The sequence below is a fragment of the Triturus cristatus genome, chromosome 8 (assembly GCF_964204655.1).
Source record: "Triturus cristatus chromosome 8, aTriCri1.1, whole genome shotgun sequence".
Lineage (NCBI taxonomy): Eukaryota > Metazoa > Chordata > Amphibia > Caudata > Salamandridae > Triturus > Triturus cristatus.
This window is the reverse complement of record NC_140591.1, coordinates 759,730,048-759,748,887: the sequence shown is the minus strand read 5'-3', so window position 1 is coordinate 759,748,887 and position 18,840 is coordinate 759,730,048. Positions and strand designations below refer to the sequence as shown.

Sequence of the window (18,840 nt, the reverse complement as noted above, 5' to 3'; positions counted from 1 at the left end):
GCCCGAGCAATCCGCCTTTTTGTGCTGCAAGAAGTTCACAGGACGACATATGCGTAACTTAATCATGAATTTCCAGGAGTCAGATACACTTAACTTACAGGACAGCAATTTTTAAACTGGGTATGCAAGAAACTTATCTCACTCTCACAAGCTACTCCTGCACATGCCTTTGACCAACCTTCTTGATACTTTAATTTCGACCTAGTGCTGTACCTCAGAGGGTTAGGAATTCATGTTCATAACCTCAAAGACCCACGAACACAATAGCCAAGTGGATGACTGGATGGATGGATAAGTGAGTGAGTGGGTGGGTGGTTAAGTGGTTGAAGAATTGGTGTATCCGAATAGATGGAGACTTTGTATGAATAAATGAGTAGATGAATGGAGAATATGAATGCATGGAGGACGTATGTGGTTATATTGGCATTTGCTTGAGGACAGATGATGCTGACTATATGATATGGTGTCGTTGGATATACGAAGTGTATTGTGAGATTGGGGGGTGTATTTCTATGGTATTTATTGTGGTGTGCTGTTTGAGGTTGTGTGAGCATGAGTATATTTCTATGATAGTGGTGTGAGGGTGTTTTACTGTATGTGTATGTGTACGGTGGTATAAGGGTATAATGTGAATGTCTGAGAGTGTTTGTTGGGCTGATAGACTATATTGATGTATTTGTGCGTGTGAGTGTTTAGTTATGTGTGTTCGATGGTGTGGGTACTGGTATGTTGATATTGTGCTTGGTGAACTGAGCATATGTGTGATGGCATTCTAGTGTTTTGTGTTTGATGGGATCAGTCTGTTGTGTTTGTGTTTTTTGGGCATGCCCTTAGCAGTTGGCATAGGAGTCGCAAGCACTGTTGTGCACCTGGACAGGGATATGGACGGAAATCTTGGAAATGTGAAGCAGAAGCATGGTTTAGTTGCTCTGCAGTGCATTTTCCTAGGACTGCCATGTCCCCTCTCCTCTGCTAAACGCTTTTGTGTTTTGCTTCCACCGCTTTGCATGATCTGTGGTTCATGCTTACCATCTCTGTCTCTGCCCAGTCTTATTGGTTGCATTACTGCCTTCAGTCCCAGGCGCCTGCATGTGTTGTTGCAGAGTTCACTGCGGTTGCTGTGCTCTGCCTAATCATAGACGCTGCTGCTGCCGCCAATTCTAGTCTGGCAGCAGTGGCTAGAATTGCAGCACATTGCACCTGTTGTGCTGTGGGGGAAGAGCATGCATTCTTAAGTTGTGGTGGGGAGACAAAGGTAGTGGCAGGAGCAAATGACATCGCTGTGGGTTTTGAGAGATCATTGTTGGCTTACCAGCTATGCGTGAGGTGGAAGCATAGTCTCCCAAATGCTGCTCAAAGAGCCATAAGTGCAGATCAACAACTACTGTTGGCTTCTACCTCTGTCATTTAAACTGTGGGTAGAATCAGCAGGTTGATGTGACCTTTAGTCTCAGTGCACTTGGATGAGTTCCTTCTGGCCTTCTGCCTCCTCTGCAGCTCAGGTTTCACCACTACCCGACGCAGACAGTGCGCATGCGGGGGACTGAGCGGAATGGCAGCCCGTGCTGGTGAGGATGTTGAAAATGCTGGTCATGCTATTGCGAGGTGTTTAGGATCTATGTGCATACTTATGATCACTGCACCTATGTTTAGGAATGTAGTGGAGGTTTTATTTTGCAAGAGGGCCTCAAGTGCTGATTTAGGGATATCCTAGGACTGCTACCTAAAAATATTGCTTCATTACTTCACTTCTAGCGATGCGCCACTATGACAAAACCGGACAGGCCTAACTTAAGGCATCATTACAATGCCGGTGGGACCGCCGACAGACAACCCTTCGGGACAACCGCTGAATTACGATGCAGGCAGTCGGATCCTTGACTATCTTCTGATCCCGACGGAGCGGCAGCCGGAATCGTGATCCCGAATGGAGGATTACATCAGGATTGCGATGTCCTTTTCTGACTGCCTGTTCATGGCGGTCCCACCGGCATGAAAACGTAGCCGGAAAGGGACTTTGGGTGCCACATGCAGGGATCCAGTTTATTAACCCTTAAGGGTGGTCCTACAATCCATACAACACCCTTCGGTATTGCATAGAGTAGCACACAGAACTTGCGAACACAGTCCCCTTTTATACACAACAGAGGGGCTCATAAGTGGGTGGATACAACATGAGGCGAAGAACATTACCTTTTATGGACATTTTCGATACAGAATCAATATGTGGGCGGAGTTAACACATCTCTAAGCCCGCGAAAACATGGTCAAGCGAGGATTAACTGATAACAGATGTGGTCAAGCCTGGGCATGCGCCAGACGGACAAAGGAGCTATTTATAGACTGTTACTAGGAAGATTACAAGAGCAACTAACACGAAGATAGGACTCTTCTCGTGCTGAGCACGTGGAGACATGACAATATAAAATGGAGTCCAGACTTTAGTCAACATAACGAAAGGAACTCGGTCCTAAAAGGGAATTCATGTCTTTAGTGAATGCTTAATCACATCGTTGTTTCAATTTTCAACACGTGGGCCATTGTAATGTGGCCCGAGGGCACATGTTGTGCCCCCCACGCACATTCATGCACCGTGTGCCAAGCAAGCGATCTTTTTTTTCTTGGAAATGCAGCTCGTTTCTCTTATAGGAACACAGGATGTGTTTCAAAAGAGAATTAATTAAACTTTTCAGTTTTATTTTTAAGGGTAGTGAGTTGTCTGTGGAATCACTGCCTGCTTATAAAAAATATATTTTTAAATATTCTCAAAGGGGAAGTGGGCCATGCCTCTCTGAATGTTACCCGTTCTTTTAGAATTTTTTTACCTCTGTCAGGAAGTGACCATTCTTAGTTGAGTAGACTATTTCAGTCTCTAGTTTTGGTGTGTTATATTGTTTATGTTTTGCTTGACGAATCTGCAAATGCATTAGCCATCTTCGTCCAGCAGTTTTACGTTTTTGTTCTCGGGTGTGCTTCTTGCTGTGGAGCACCAGCCATTTGTACTAATTTTTCTCTGTGGTTTGTTTGTGTCTTGTTGATGCCCTGGGAATGGCCAATGTTCTTGTACAGCAGTAGAATGTTGCATTAACTTTGGTTTGGTAAATCGATGCAAGGGTCTGCTCTGAATCCTCTTGTGAATATATGGATCCTCCTTGTGGTTGCGTCCACCTTTGGTGTTGCAAGGAAAAGATGTGCTTTCCATTCGAGAGATGAGGTAAATGTGATGCCTGGACACGTGAAAGAGGGGACTTGCTGAATGTTTTATTTATCTTGTAGACCTTTGTTTTTGCCATCCATGTTTGCGTTCCCCAGAACATGATTTTTGTTGCGTCTTTGTTGAGTTGATTTTCAATGTGGTGTCTAGCAAGCAGTGTGCAGACAAGCAACACGGAGACGAGTGCAGTAAAATTTTTTCAGTGTTAATGTTCGAATTTTTTATTTGCTTTGCTAAAATATCGATGAGAACGTTTATCGGTGCAAGTAGGAAAAGTTCAATAAATGCAAGCAGCATAAGTGAAAATCTGCAGAATGCCGGGGTGATCTCTCTTAAAAGTCTTCAGATATGCATTTGCAGGCGACATCTACATGTGCATGAATTTACATCCTTTCACAAGCATCGAAGTATGGGGAATTGAGGTGGAGGACTGTACATGACTTCACATTGGGTTCACGTGCAGATGCACAAGCGTAGTCCTAGAGCTTTAACGTCCTAAAGGCATTCACCAGTATGCCCTGCAGCGGTGTGTATGTGCACCACAAATATCCAAATCATTTATCTCAGGAACCGTTATATTTTCCCCATTGAAACAAGGAAAAATAATTTCTCGTCCCATTTGGCCCTTTGAGGTTCTATAGTGGCCTGTAGATGAAACCCTAGTCACGTGGCCACCAGTCGATGAATATGCAGAAACAGAGCACACCCAGCTTCTGCCTAGTCACTAGTGTAGCCACGAACCATGTTTCTCGGCCCTCCTGCCGCACCAACCGCACTTGCACAGGCAGGGCCGGCTTTAGGGCAGTGCAACTGGAGCGTCCGAAATGGGTGCTGACCTGGGGAGGTGTGACGCTGTGTTTCTACTAATAACTTATGATTTAAAAACACCTGCTGCAGAGTTACTTGTGTGTCCAGTTTTCAGGCAGAATTTAAATTGTCAAGATAAGTCTTGTGATAATGTTCCTGCTAGAAAGAGAGATCAGAGTTTTGTCTAGTGGCAGTTTTGACTCGCCATAAAGTAGCGCAGAGGGTTAATATTAAGTCTGGGCGGCGAACTCCGCTCCGGGGGTTTGCAGAGTTTTCCACATTCTGTGTTACGCAGAGCTCGCGGGGGTCTACGTGGAACACGGAAAATCCACCTCCCGGCAAGATTTTTCCTTGTTCGCGATTGTCAACATCAAGTTGGCAAGCGTGAGCGTGGAAAATCAACCTCCCGGCGAGATTTCTCAATGGAGGTCAGATTTCTTATTGCGAGTGGTCGTGTATGCCTGCGACCGCTTGCGTTGAGAAACCATTTGTGTTGAGAAAGCTGACGTTCGAGTAAAAATCTACTTAAGCGGCGCAAAGGAAGCAGCTCCCGCTTGCGCTGTGCATGGTGCTGTTCGTGATGATTGCACAGTTCGGACAAGCACCTGGCACTGAAAATCACCGCAAGCGTCATTTATCTAACACACTCCGCTGCTTGCGGAGCTCCACGTAGCGCGGTGGAGTTTTTTTGCACTTCGTGGAGTTCCGCCCAGGCTTAGTTAATATGCCTGCTGCAAAGAACGTGTACTGTGCAGATCACAGATCTGTATTTTATGTGGCTAGCTGAGTGGATTACTGCTTTTGTCACAGAGATTCTTTTGTTACCGCTGTTCATAAGATAAAACCCTCATATTGAACAGTGACTGTTACTCTCTATCATCAAAGAGCTGCTTGCAAACAGCGTCAAATAGGTTAGGTTAGTGTTTTTTTTCCCCCCGTCTTTCATTATCAATTCTGAATGTTGCTGAAAATGGTTTTCTTTGGGTAGATATACATTCTTATTAGTCTTTTTTTACCAGTGCTTTAAGGCAAATTATATGTATGTGAGAGAGGGGCTATAGAGCGATAAGGGGCACTTTTGCCCGGTGATCATGAGGGAATCCGAGGAGGTCATCAGATGGCCTGAGCATTGTGCACTTTTTTGTGTAGATCCTTGGCCCTTGGACTCCCGGTGCACATGAGTGTCTATAGGCATGACTTTGGTGTATTTCTGTTTTGGCAACTTACATCTGATCCCCTGATTTCAGTATGACTTCTTAGAACAAGGTCACGGCTATTTCGACATGGTAAAAGAGGGGGTTCTGGCATCATGCAGAAACTACGGTGTTGGCTAATCACTGTTTATGCTTGTGCCATTTTTCAACAGAGTGGTACTCTAGCGCGCACAGCATACTGGGACTAGACAGAGTAAGATATTTGCAGTACAGACCCTTTCCTTCTGCTGTTTAAACTCAGAGAAAAGAAATGTAGATGCAGCATTTTAATCTTCCAAAAACAAACGAGTTTTTAAACAAAATATACTTTTATTTGCGCACTTCGCTGATTCTTTACTGTGCAGATGTAGAGTCGTTTTGATCAAATATCGAAAGTTACTTGCCCTGAGCTGAAGAAACATGGCAGTTCAAAGTCCGCTAGTGTTTACTTTGTGAGGCGGTGTTGGTATGAAGTTTACCATTTTTTGCTTTCTGTTGCAGCTACTCCTCTAAGCTCACGGTGTCTCTGCAGTCGCCTCTAAATAAAGAAAAAACCTTCACGCTTTCTGGGTCTCAGAGGTACTGTTGCTGTCCTGTTTTTTAAGGCATGGCTTTTCATTTTTTGCACAATTTCGGGTCTGCGTTGGGCTGTTGTGCTGTCTGTTAAAAAAGCATGCCACACCCTCCTTTGCATGACGCTTTCTATGCATGGTATCTCTTCCCCTCTCACGTCATAACCTAACACATTCCACTCTAAACATCAACTGGTCTGGAAAGAGAGTACACAGTGGATATTAAACAATTCGCGCATACTCGCATTAATTTATCATTTATACAGGGTCTTTAAAATTAATTGAGGTTGTCCACGTCATAGCAACGCGCAGCTCGCTTGGTCAAGAGCCACTGGTAATGACATTATGTCTTGGCTTTCTCGGTCATTCGCCCACAATACCTTCCTTCCTCTACTTGTTTGCCTCTTCCTCTGCCACGATACTCTCTCATACATACCATGTTGCTTTGCATCCTGTTTATTTGCACCAAGTTTGTCTGATGAGCAGCCTTTTCTGCATGAAATTCCTATTAAACTTTGTGAATAAAACTTTATTAGAACATTGAGCGATCTATTGAAAACAATGGAGTGCTCCAGGCTTCTAATGGCCGGTAGAAGCCTGGAGCATCACAATTCTAATGTTTAACAAAGGCCTCACGGAACCCGAGGGGATTTCAACCCCCTTGGGCTCCGTGAGGCTATGTTTTACAAATTAGAACTGCCTGACCTCTAGGGTCTGAATGTTCTAATAGCCTTAAAGCCCACTGTAGCCGGCTTCCAGCCATTAAAGCCCGCTCCCCTGTTAAAAGGCCTGAGCCAAAAGCTCTGATCTTTAACGCTGAACCCGGCCTTTAAAGGCCGGTAGAGCCCGCTGCCGTGGGCTCTAAGGCTAAATTAGAACATTGGAATGTTGAGAGCTCCATTGAAGACAATAGAGTGGCTCCGGGCTCATAATGGTTGCTATATGCCTTCTGTGACTTACTGCCACTGTTTGTCTATCTGTTTCTCCCTATTTTATTTAGAACTTTCTACCCTTAGTGGGTAGAATGTTCTAATAGCCTTATAGCCCTACTGCCTCGGGCTATAGTAGTTGTTGAAAACCCTCGCTATAAGCTCTCGCCACTCGGGTTCAGGACCTTTAACAACCGGTATAGCCCTCAGCAGTGGGCTATAAGGCTATAGTCTGTTTTCAGGACCTCTTTGTATACTGTGTTAATGCTATGGCTAAGAGATTGTGTTTCTCTTGGTTGTCTATCACTACATCGAGTGCCACTACATCAATAGATATTACAATGACTCAGAGGAGCTTGGCTGACACCTCCCGCCAGAACTCTCATTATTGTAAACATTTATATTTGTTACAGCTACCTAATTTCCTAATTAAATGACCCTTGCTTATAATGTATTTTTATTACTTGCCATTAACAATGTGATGCTCCACATTGTAGTGCTGGGGTGGAGATGTAGTGACCCACGATGTATTAGGTTCGACCTTTATCTATAATTTCAATGTCTAAAAATTGTTTTTTATCCGAAAAAAGATAATTTGTTGCTTTAGGGTCATGATGATCACTCAACCTACTAAGTGAGAACTGGACTACTGACCATACGCCAAAAGTGTAAGCTCTTTTGGTCAGTGTAGCTTCGATCATTTTATTTTTTTGAGATATTCTTCAAGCCCTGACTTTCAGTTCAAATCGAATAGGACACGTTACAACGCAAACGTTTACAACGCATGCCTTTACAACGTGGTTTTTACATCGCAACATCCATTACAACGCATGATTTTACAACGCATGTCATCACAATGCATTTTTAGAAACTACACTTACAACGCATTCCATTACAACGCATTCCATTACAACGCATACCAGTACAACGCATAATACTTTCAGGGCAACAGTAGTGTAAGTGTTGGATATTGTAGGGGTTCAAAAATACTATTCCCACTCCAGTGAGTGCAACAGTAGGGTAAGTGTTGGATAGTGTAGGGGTAAAAATTACTATTTCCCATTACTTACCTTATAATGCATTGTAATGGCAAGCGTTGTAGTGGCATGCATTGTAGTGGCATGCGTTGTAATGGCATGCGTTATAGTGACATGCATTGTAATGGTATGGGGTGTAAAGATGTTTCGTTGTAATGACTGCATTGTAAAGGTAGTGCATTGTAATGACTGCGTTGTAATGGTTTCGTATTCAAATCGCTCAACATTCAACTATAGTTTGCATTACATGAATAATCGGTCAAAGTAAAACACTCCCACAAGCACAAATTGATGTCAGCGAAAGAGCCACGTGTGGTGAAAAATCTCACACGGCAACTTGATGTATCTCTGAAATTACCATGTGTTAAAGATGCATTCCTCATCAGTTTCTCAGTGTCACCCTCTGCTCTGCCTTGCTACTGGAGACTGAAATTGGGGTGGACTTTGGAAGTGTAACAGGAAACAGGAGGATTGAACCAGCAGAATTGTGAGAAAGGAGGCCATATCCGGCTTGGTACTACTGCCTTACTTTGATACTTCCTGGCCCAAATGTCTACCCGGTCATAGTCACAGAACCTGGTTTCGATTTAAGCGCAATAGACACATATGTAAGTCTGATGGCAGATGGGTATGCTACACGATGCCAAATATCTCTTCACATTAACTTCAGTATTTATAGAACGACCTTGAAATAACTACAATTATGATTTAATTTAATCACAGTTTCATGCGTGACAACTCAGTAAGCATTCGCCAGACACCGGAAATACCAATGTAGTTGAAAAATGCTTCAAAAGTATCACTAAATGGAAGTAAAGTGTTTTAAAATTTCCATAAAACCTCCTTCCTTTCCACCCATGAGAGCTGCAGGTCTCACGCAGTCAGTGGGACAGGTTGACATTCTACGGACAGGTAGGGTGACTCTTTGTTTCTGGCAGATGGGGGCTGCCGGAGGAGCTGGGCAAGACTGTGTCCCTTCAGGTGGGAGGATGGTCCTATTGCACACAGGGGGTGAGGTGGTCGGAGTGCTCCGTTTGCTTCCCCATTGCTGGGCTGCGCTGGCTGGCCGCTTTAAGGCCCTGCCAAACCTCCCTTTATGATTGTTGGGGCTGCCTTGTTACTCCGAGACTTCACCAGGTGGAGCTGCTGCGGAGGGGGGAGGGGGGGGGGGCTGCCGGTGGGACCGGGGGGTGGGGCATACGGGGAGGGAGTGGATGCCTGGAAGTTACGGTTTCCCCCGAGATAGGTCTGCCCACGCGCGAGTGAGCTCCTTTTTCCCTAGCCATGACAAGTCTTAAAGTAGTTATCATGAGCTTCAACGTGAGGGGCCTTAATTCACCAGCGAAAAGGCGTGCGCTCCTTGCCTTGTTGAGGGATGCTAAGTGTGATATCTGTCTCCTACAGGAGACCCATCTCATGTGGACGGAATGGAAACGGCTTCGATCCCGCTAGTTCGATAGACAATATTTCTCGTTGGGAGCGAGTAAGAGGGCCGGCGTAGCGATTCTTTTGGCCACGCATTTTCCGGGGAAGGTGGTGGGAACGCACACAGAGGTAGCGGGCCGCCTCCTGGCATTGAGGGTAGTACTGGGTGAGAGCATACATACGATAGCCTCAGTCTATAGCCCTAATGAGCATCAAGATGTACAATGTTCTTCCAGATGAATTACTTGTACATAGTGGCTCAGCTTATTTACTAGCGACTTTAAGCCCAAAATAGTAGTCAAAAATGACTCAAACAGCCAAGGAAAATGCCTTATATTGATAGTGAATTCATGAATGCCCTGGTTGTGCTAGATAAATGGTGGCAAAACCTTGATTTCCCCCAAGGCTGGCTTTGAGTTTCTTTTTTGCCTCTGGCCATGCACACTGTTGTGGCAGAAGGTTGAACAAAAAGAAATGTTGAGTCTGGTTGGTCTCGCTTGTGCTAAGCAGTGAAAGGAGAAGCTAGTCTGAACAGCTTTTTGTGATTTCCAAGGGCCAATCTGGATTTCAGGTTTGTGAGGAGAGCGCTTTTTGTCAGCCAAGGGAAGGAAGAATCAAGATTTGGAGGGAATGTGTGCAGCCCAGAAGACATGCTAGGAGCAGCAAATGAATTCCTTTCTGGCCTGGGTGCTGAGCTAGGGTTTGCATGCAGATTTGTGATGGAGCTTGTGTTCTTTTCCCCCGTGAATTTGCAAGTTTGTTGTTGTTAGTTCCTCTTGGTACCTAGATTCGTAATCTAGATTTGGAGCACGTGTCATCCACAGTAGATATGGTTTCTGTTAAAGATAGAGCTGCAGTAGACAGTCATTCGGACTCTCTTTAGTTCTAGAAAGAGTGGTAGGAAGAATGAAGAAGATCCTGTGAGGGGTTGTGGAGACTTTAATCATCTTCCCAACCATCTTGAAACGGCCAACTGACTGGGTTTGAAGCATAAAGGCCCCTTACCTATGGTCCAAAAGATGCTTTTAGGTGCATTTAATAACCAGAGTTCTTTTGCATATTTTACCCCTATTCCTGCCTCGTTTGTTTTTGTATCACTCCCATTTGTACGCTTTTCCATGAAATTTGTGACTAGTGCATTAAAAGAAGTAAGCACTAGATTTCCGTATTCTGCAGTTTTGATTAGAGTCACGCCGAGCTGATTGTATTAAATTATAGTACACCACAAGAGGCCGCTGTGATGAAATATAATCATTGTTGTTGAGTCATCACACCTCTGTATTAAGGCATGCCTCTTGCCTGACCAACTAAAAAAGGAACTAACTCTCTAAGACTTAACTAGGAAACATCAGTGAAGGAGAGGCGGGATAATGCCATGGTCAGATTCTCATATCAAGCTGACTTGAAGAGTAAGCTCTGTCAACCAAGAGCAATATTTCTCAGGTGTGCTGAGAACTAATATATGAGATTGCCAAATTAAAAGCTGAATTAAACAAAATTGCTTTTTTCTGACCTTAGCATAGCTCCTGTACAAAACAGAGTGGATGGTGTGAAAGCAAATGTAGTGGAATTTAAAAATGACAAAGCTCTATTGCTCTCCGAAATACAGGACAGGGAAGGCTCAAAAGGATCATAAAAATGTAATGAAAACTGATTTAGGCAAAATACATTAATGAAAGTGGGTATCCTGAAGCACCTTCAGAAATATAGTTTAATATTATTGATGTATGGTATTATATTATTTATTATAACGTCTATATTGTTCAGTGTGCTTCTCACGCAAGTAGCAAACAAACAGTACAGTACAAAAGTAAACGATGAGAGTCTCTATGGGCACAGCATTACCCTAATTCTGCTATAGTTAGCAGATGTCCCTTTAGTTTTTTTTCTTCAAAACAAGGTAGGAGCAGAACAGCTAGAAATAGGGAGTGAGGCAGATGAAGAAACAAAAGCGCTAAGAAGCAGATGACTGTCAGGAGACAAAGAAGAAATTGCGAACCAGGAAGAAGAGAATGATTTGGAGTATATAGCGAGATAAGAGAATATAGATATGGTGGATTGAGTGTGTGTAGACACTTGAAAACAATACAAAGATAACTATGTCCAAGCTGAGATGTAATTGGAAGCCCCCAAAACGGATTCCCTTTAGGAGACATGTGAGTATCATAGTCAGGAAAAAAGATAAGACAGATGCAAGAGTATTTGAAAGACTGGAGCAGAATAAGAAGATATGTATAAAACACCAACATATAGCAGAGAATAGTAGTTGATACAAAAAGTAAACTTTGAAGAAGCAGTTTGACTTTGGAAAAATGTTGGAAAGACTTGATCTTTTGACTGTTGTAAAGATGAAAGCAGCAGTTTGTTCTGCAAAAAAACAATAGTGAATGAAAAGAGTTTCTGAGATTCCTAGAGGGAGAGGAAAACAGAAAGGAATGAAAAGAAACATATCTAGGAGGCATATTAGTTATAGCTAATGAAGCAGGATAAACCTGAAAGAGACAATAAGTTATAGATTCCTTACCTAAGAATTTCCCCAGGCATCAGACTGGATCCGGAGATTTTTTCTTAGCAGTACCCTTGCTCTTCAATATGTGGCATCGGTTGGCTTGTGTTCTGGTCGCCGGAATGACGTTGCAGTGCTACTTAGACACTGCCCCTGCATGCTGACATCAGTTCTTTCTTTTTCTGCGCCTGCCTTGCGCAGATCCGGAGAGAGCTACCCCGTTAGTCACTTTTTGACTAAGCTTTTCTCGACTTTTTGTCGACTTCTTTTCAAGTCCTCGACTCTTGGTGCGGTAGGGATGTCTCATCGTCGGACCGGTTTCAATCCCTGCTAGGCCTGTCACAAACGGATGTCTGTGACGGACCCACACCTTTTGTGCCTTTGGTATCTGGAGCGCGACCACGACCTGAAGCCGTGCTCTGACTGCCGGGTCATGAATCCAGAGTCTTTGCAGGAGCGGTCCCGAAAGCTCTTGGAGGCCCGGCAGTCAGCTCCGTGTTGCTCCTGCTCGAGGGGAAGGTCTCGAGACTGCTAGCGGAGCCATCACACCTCGTCCAAGTGCTCAAAATCTTTGGGTAAGTCGCGAAGCACAAGAAGAAGTCGAAGAAGCACCGGCTCACTTCGCCTTCTCCCCGTCAGTCGGCTGACGTGACGCAGAATTGGGAGCGTCGTCACTCACCAGCTCCGTCTTCGGAGCCTCCTTCAGGGACAACTCCGCACCTCCCTCCATTTCGGGGAGCCAGGGCATCCCCTGCCCAGCTTCGCGCATTTTACAAAGCCCTTCACTGCATCTTTGTGCAGCTCGACTCCGCGGGTGCGCCTTTGGGCCCTACGGAGCCGGTCCGGGTTCCTGGGCCTTCGTTACAGGCGGCTCTGGTGCTGGAGAGCCCCCAAGGATCCAGGCCAACGCCTTCGTCATCCTCATCCCTGAGATGGAGCCAGATCGATGTTGGTTGACGTCGAATCTGATGCCGGAAGGTACTTCTGTTCCCTTGATCATCCCGTTATTGTCTGCCTATTCCTCCAAGTCCTTCAATAGTAGTCGTGCACATGCCTTGGCTTCTATGTGGAGCAGGGCGATTAGTCTGTAGTTAGCAGGATTTGAATGATCTCTTTTCTTATGGATGGGAAATAAGATTGAACCTTCCCAGGACTGTGTTTTTATTGTGAACTTTAGAAGTAGTTATAGAGTGGGGTCAGAATTGGGGCAAAAAATGCCTGAGCTGACTTGAATACCGGGCAGGAATGCCATTAGGCCCTGGAGCGCCATCGTTTCTCATTGCCCTGATAATCCTTGTGGTATCACCTTCCGTGAAGCGGCATCTTGAGTAGTATGTGAAACTACTTCTTGTGCGCTCTTAAAATGGGATTCTGTGTCTTGGGCAACAACCTGGGTGTTCTTGGTGGTCATGGGTCCGGCTGCTGGCGAGTCTATGGACAGTCCTTTGACGTACGCTTCCCACTCGTTACCTGCACTGCTATTGTCTCTTGATGAGCTCTGGGAGCTCAACCAGTTGATATATCTCCATAATTTGGAGTTGTTCTTTGTATTTAACAAGGAGAACACTTTAAGCCATTTCTATTCGGTGAGCTTTCTGTAATGCTCTCATGCTTTTTTCCTGTATGCTCTCCTCAGAACAGCTATGGCATCGCCTCCGACAATATTCCACCTTTCTTTTTTGCCTTGAGTGCCTTCCTAAGAGTGCGTTTGCATTGTGTCAGGCACTTTGATGCTCGTGGCACAGGAGGCGATAGTTCCATACTGGGTCTCTTTATTATGTGATGGGCATTGCCCAGATTCTTCTGTAAATCCCCCATCAGGATTTCACAGTAGCCTATTATGTTCGTTGTAGATCTGGTCTGAGGGTCTTCTTTCCTTGATGCTACATACTCCGACATTCTGCCTCCGAGATTGATGGTCCATTTTATTCTTTTAAGGGCTCTAAATAGCTCTTCTCCCATGGGGCTGCCAATTATTTGCTGAACGTCTGCTGGTTTCGTTGCAAGGTGGAAGCTGGCACACAGTGGTCTGTGGTCCTTTTCCCCTATGTTGTCCACTGCAAAGTCACTCAGCTTGTTGGCCTGCCTCTCATTAATTAGGATGTAATTATTGTATGTTCCTAAATGTCGGCTTGGGGCACCACGAGGGGAAGCTAGTTTTTTTAATGCCGTGAGTTGTTTAATAATAAAGCTTTTAAGAAGTGAGAGGAAGGACCCCGACTTATTCCCAGCGAGTCTAAAGTATGATCCAGTCCTCTTGTGTTAAAATCTCCGGCAATGGTTACATTGTGATGTTTGCATTTAATTAGTACTTCTAGAGTGCTGGTGAAAATTTCCATGGAAGATTGCTTTCGGCTCTTTGTTGGATTAATATAACAGTTTATTAGCAGCAGGCAGTAAGGCAGTTGCCTTGCAACGAGCCCCTCGATTGTCATGGCTTGCAGGTCAGGAGTTTTTACTCTTATTACTGTGGTTTTGAGTTAGCAGGCATGACTTAAGAAAACAGACAGGCCTCCTGATGGGCGACCAAAGATGTTTTTTTTCGTCGCAGCTATATGATGTTCATAAAAGCCGACAAGTGGAGTTGTTGACATTGCCCAGGTTTCCTGAAAGCACAATATGTCTTCCTTTGCAAGGTAATCCTGTGTTACCTTGTCCCAAAAATGTTGCTTAGCTCTGCGATGTTCCATGAAATGAGGGTTAGTTTTTATTGATGTTCGGTAGTTAGTTGTTGGTGGTGGTCAGCGGGTTTCCCCATTCTCATTTCTGTGCTGGCGAGATTTCGTCTTTGGTTAGGGACGCTGTAGCCAGTTTCCCTCCATTGAAGCCTGCTCGATCTGGCTTGTTTTCTCTCTGCGCTGGCTATATCTGTGGGTAATAGAGATATTTATTGGGGTGCTTGGTCGTTCGACGATGTTTCTCCCTCCTATACTATAGTTGTTTGTTCCTTTCAGAATTGATGGAGCCCCGCCTCCCATCGTGGTGGATATTTCAACAGGCTGGGTGCTTGGCAGTCAATGCCCCAGCTTGCTAGTTGTTGAGCTTCTCCAAGAACCGCCTGTTGGATATGCTGTTGACTGAATCCCACTAAGTTGGAGTCGCCGTGGGTATTGTTGTCTAGCCTTCTGAACGTTACCCACTCCCGTTTTTCCGAAGTAATCCGTGCCAGAGTGGCAGTGTGTCCTAATAACCGATGTTGGACCTATTCAGGCTGTTGTAGGAGCCTTTGACTGTGTACCTGGGGGTATTCACCACCTCGTGGATTGCGGTCTTTTTATTGGGCTTAGACATGTTCAGTGGACATCTGTCCTCCCCCTGGGCGAGGCTGTGAGGGCCCTGAGTTGGAGAGCCGTTGTTGAAGGTTCTGTGTTGTTGTCTGCCTGCTGCCCCAAAAGACTGGATGTAAGCTGGAATTCATTCATGTGTTTGTGTTTAATTTTATCCTTAGTTTTCATTCAATTACGTCTATTTAAAAGTGCTAAACATATTTTCTAAAAATAACGAACCCACGAAAACCCAGTGTGGAAGTTATGGAAGAGCCACTAGGACAACAATGCACTGGTATAGGTACAGTGTGCATGATCAGAAGTGTGGTCACTCCTGTGGACCTAGGATTCTCCATACGGAATACAACAGTTATCTGTGCCCTTTACAGCAAAGAGACTGACCTGATCATGGCAGTGACCTGGATCATAGGAGGAACACGGAGGAGCATGCCAGCTCCCGGAAAGTCTAAGCACTCTGGGATGCCTGCTGCCCAGAGCTACCATGGCGTGTGCTCTGATGTATTGGGAAACCCTGGTACAGTCATGTCTCCTTGTAGTATTATAGCATAGACTCTTGGCATAGAGTGCCTCTTTCATTTTACATGAATCTGTTGTAGAAAAGATCTAGGTGTCCATAATTCTCCGGCCACTGAAACAGTAGTGAAAATGCAATAACTGCAACCCCTGCACCACGTGCCTAAGGAAAAGGCACGGTGGTGATGACTTTACATTTTCAGTGCATTGTACGTACCACGTTTGATTTCTGTACTGGCATGACAATAACTATGTGGAAAGTATATTGAAAAGTTATGTGAGAGGTGATAGTAATTATTGCAGTCTGTTCAAGGTGATAAAGCGCTCTAAGGACATGTCGATATATGGAAAATTTACCCAAATATAGGTTATAAGGATATTGCATGCCTCAGTGAATTTGCATTATCCTATAGAGGCCTGTGGCTTCCGGCTGACTGGCTTTGTAAGGGCAAGCAACTCCGAGGCAAACGTATCAATTTCTCATGTTCTGTCAGGGGTCTCTTCTTAACCCATATAAAAAATGTGTCCCCAAACTACTAAGTTATATTTACTTTTGCTCCTCAACTTGCTTGTCCAGTGTGGCCGCGGAGCAACAAAAACCACCTCCATTAGATTCACTACTTAACAGTGTATTGTGTATTGTTGGATGGGAGGAAGATTTCCAGTAGCAGAGGAGGACCTTGTTGGGTCGTCAGCAACAGACGAAAAGCGTCACTTTTTTTTGCGCTGAGCCTGCTTTACGAGTGCAAACCCCCAATGATTTTTTGGCAGAGTCTGCAGCAGGGGAAGGTGGACAGACGAGCGGGCTGGGAATAGTGTGGAAGGGCACCTGCCTTTTCAATCTCTATCAACCTGCTTGCAGCTTCTGCTGTTGCATTGAGAGCCGGGTATGTGCAGGTATGCATGGATGGCCGGTATGCATGGATGGCCGGTCTCTGGAGTCAGAATGGCAGGCAGGGGGAGATCACAGGGTTAAACTGGCAACAGCAGGTGAAATTATGGTAATCACAATGTTTCAGTACTAACCTGTAGTAAATGATTACACGCAAGTAGTGACTTTTTTAAATTACATGTATGTTTTGGAGTCAGGACACCTCTGTAGTAAGAAAATAAAGTACATGTGTTCACAGATAAGTAATACTCTCCCACTACGTATGTACTGATATTGGATTGCAGATACTGAGCTAACAATATTGAATGCGATTAGTAAAATCCCAGAATACTTTTGAGCACTCTGAAGTGCATTTGAGTCTTGTAACGGACAGTTGAGGAACTTAATGCCTAATTGAGCTCCACGTGCCCGGATGTCAAGGTGGGCCTACCTGTACTATGAGATGTTTTTCAGAATGAGGCGAAGCAAACATGGCAGCCAGTTGACTGCCTTCACGGATAAGCGGATGTCAAACACGTGGGTCATAGAATTAATTGTGTTACTACACGAGAGCTCCCCTGTAGTGTTGTACCATTGTGTATCTTCATTTCTGACTGTCCTCGGAATATGCACATTTATTTGTTGATAATGGTTCGACACAAACGTAAGCCAACTCCATTCCCAGCACTGAAGCTGTTTACTATGAAAACAAAACAAATGACTCGCATGATGTGGCCCTCCGTGTGCCTTGAGCTGCTGTGGTTAACTCAAAGTTATGTCTAATCCTGTCTGACAACACACATGATGCAAGCCGGCTACGAGTGTTGCAACCAGTCACGTTACATTAGAGCTGATACAACGTCCTGTTGAGTGGGTCCCAGCAGGTATTAGGAATTGCAGACTTCAGCTTCGTAAGTTCATCCAAAGTTGAAAAAAATGTAATTGTTAAAAAAAATACAGGAATGCCAATAAACTGATAACCTCTGTTTTCTTCTGCTTTTCTCTAGCCATATCAACACTGGGCAACAAGGAAGCAGCCTTGAAAAGAAATTGCTCGCTGTAAACCAGAACGCAAGACAGAAGCGAAGGTTATCCAATAGATCAGTTCATGCTAGAGAAAATACAGGCTCGTCACAGGACAACCGGGGCCGCTCTGGGACATTACCAAGTGACTACCGCTACTCACCGGACAGCCTGAGCCAGGAAAGCAACACTACCCCCTCATTCCCTTATACTGACCCACACACGGAGACTGAGACCTGCACCCAGCCTCAGAGTCGAGATGAGGATAGTCAGAAGACAGACAGCACAGTACTGAACAAAAAACGTGGCCCTGCCCCCCAGAGACCACCTCCACCCAAATTTGACAGTAGTAACAAGTATACCCGTCAGAGCGGTTCCAGCACATCTCTTGCAACCTCTTCTGAGTCTCTACTGACAGCGCCAAAGAAGACCAGTCCGTCGTATTCTCCCCTCGCTGTAGATGTAGGTACCAGTCACTCGCCCCACACACAAAGCCCCGCAGCTTTCCCCGAAATACCTATGAGCAGTCAGGCTCACCTGCAGGAGCCACTCCACATCTCGCCATTGAAGAATGACCACCTGCCCATGGTGAAAACTCACCACAAACCTGAATCCGCACCATCCTCAAAGCACCGCTATCTTCACAAGCCAAGAATGGAAACATCGAGGTCCCCTTCGCCACAATTCGCTCCGCAGAAGCTGACCGACAAGCCTCCTGTGCCTGTGCAGGATGAAAACCCAACCAGGTATTCTCACAGAGCTAGTATAGTTTTGTCTTTAAGAGGGTCTTTATATTGGACCGCGGAGAGTTTACTGAAATATGACTTGTACTCAGGAAGACAATCAGGGGGTGTAGAGTTTGGCAGAGTGGGAAGCACAACATAAATCGGTGGTGCTCACACCCTACCAAACTCACGGTTCATCTCCCTCATTTTGAACACAGAGTTTACACTCGTAGAGCATTAGCTGCCTCTGCCAGTGGAAACACGTAACTGGGCAACCCATCTGCCAAGTTCATAGTGATGGCCACGCTACTTACTAGATTTTCCTGCCTGGGACCACCAGCAGTGGTTGTGCGACCAGCTCTGATGGTGTGTGTCCAGTTGTCTAAAAAACATTGGGAGGCCATGTATTTTACTTGTGCTGAATGTAGCCTTCTGCTCTTGGTTAACCTCTATCTTCTCCTTAAAGTAATAGGTGCCTGGTTGATAGACGACAAAATTGTGAGAGTCGTTTTGAAATGTAATCTATATTTGGTATCAAGATACGTCCTGTCAAGTGCAAGTGTCTCTATTCCAGCTTTACTCTCTTCCTACAAGTCTTTCTGAATTTGATGCTGCCATCCATTTTCAATGCCTTCCTGAATTTATAAAAAAATCAAATAGTTCTTTTTAGTTAGAAGGGATAATCCATGTAGCTCCTTGGCTTTTTCATCTTATTTTTTGGCACGCAGGGATGGCATC

The 18,840-nt window shown here is 44.8% G+C and overlaps 1 protein-coding gene across 5 annotated transcripts in view; it reads left to right on the top strand.

Moving 5' to 3' along the window:
* Nucleotides 1-18,840, top strand: part of SHROOM2 (shroom family member 2) — a 463,222-nt gene that overhangs the window by 353,408 nt on the left and 90,974 nt on the right. For 4 of the 5 annotated variants that reach the window (XM_085622195.1, XM_085622197.1, XM_085622196.1 and 1 more), the window contains 2 exons: nucleotides 5,716-5,793; nucleotides 17,362-18,123. In XM_085622195.1, coding sequence (XP_085478321.1) covers nucleotides 5,716-5,793; nucleotides 17,362-18,123 — 840 coding nt within the window. The remainder of the gene's footprint in view (nucleotides 1-5,715; nucleotides 5,794-17,361; nucleotides 18,124-18,840) is intronic. The other variant, XM_085622198.1, reaches the window with a different exon arrangement.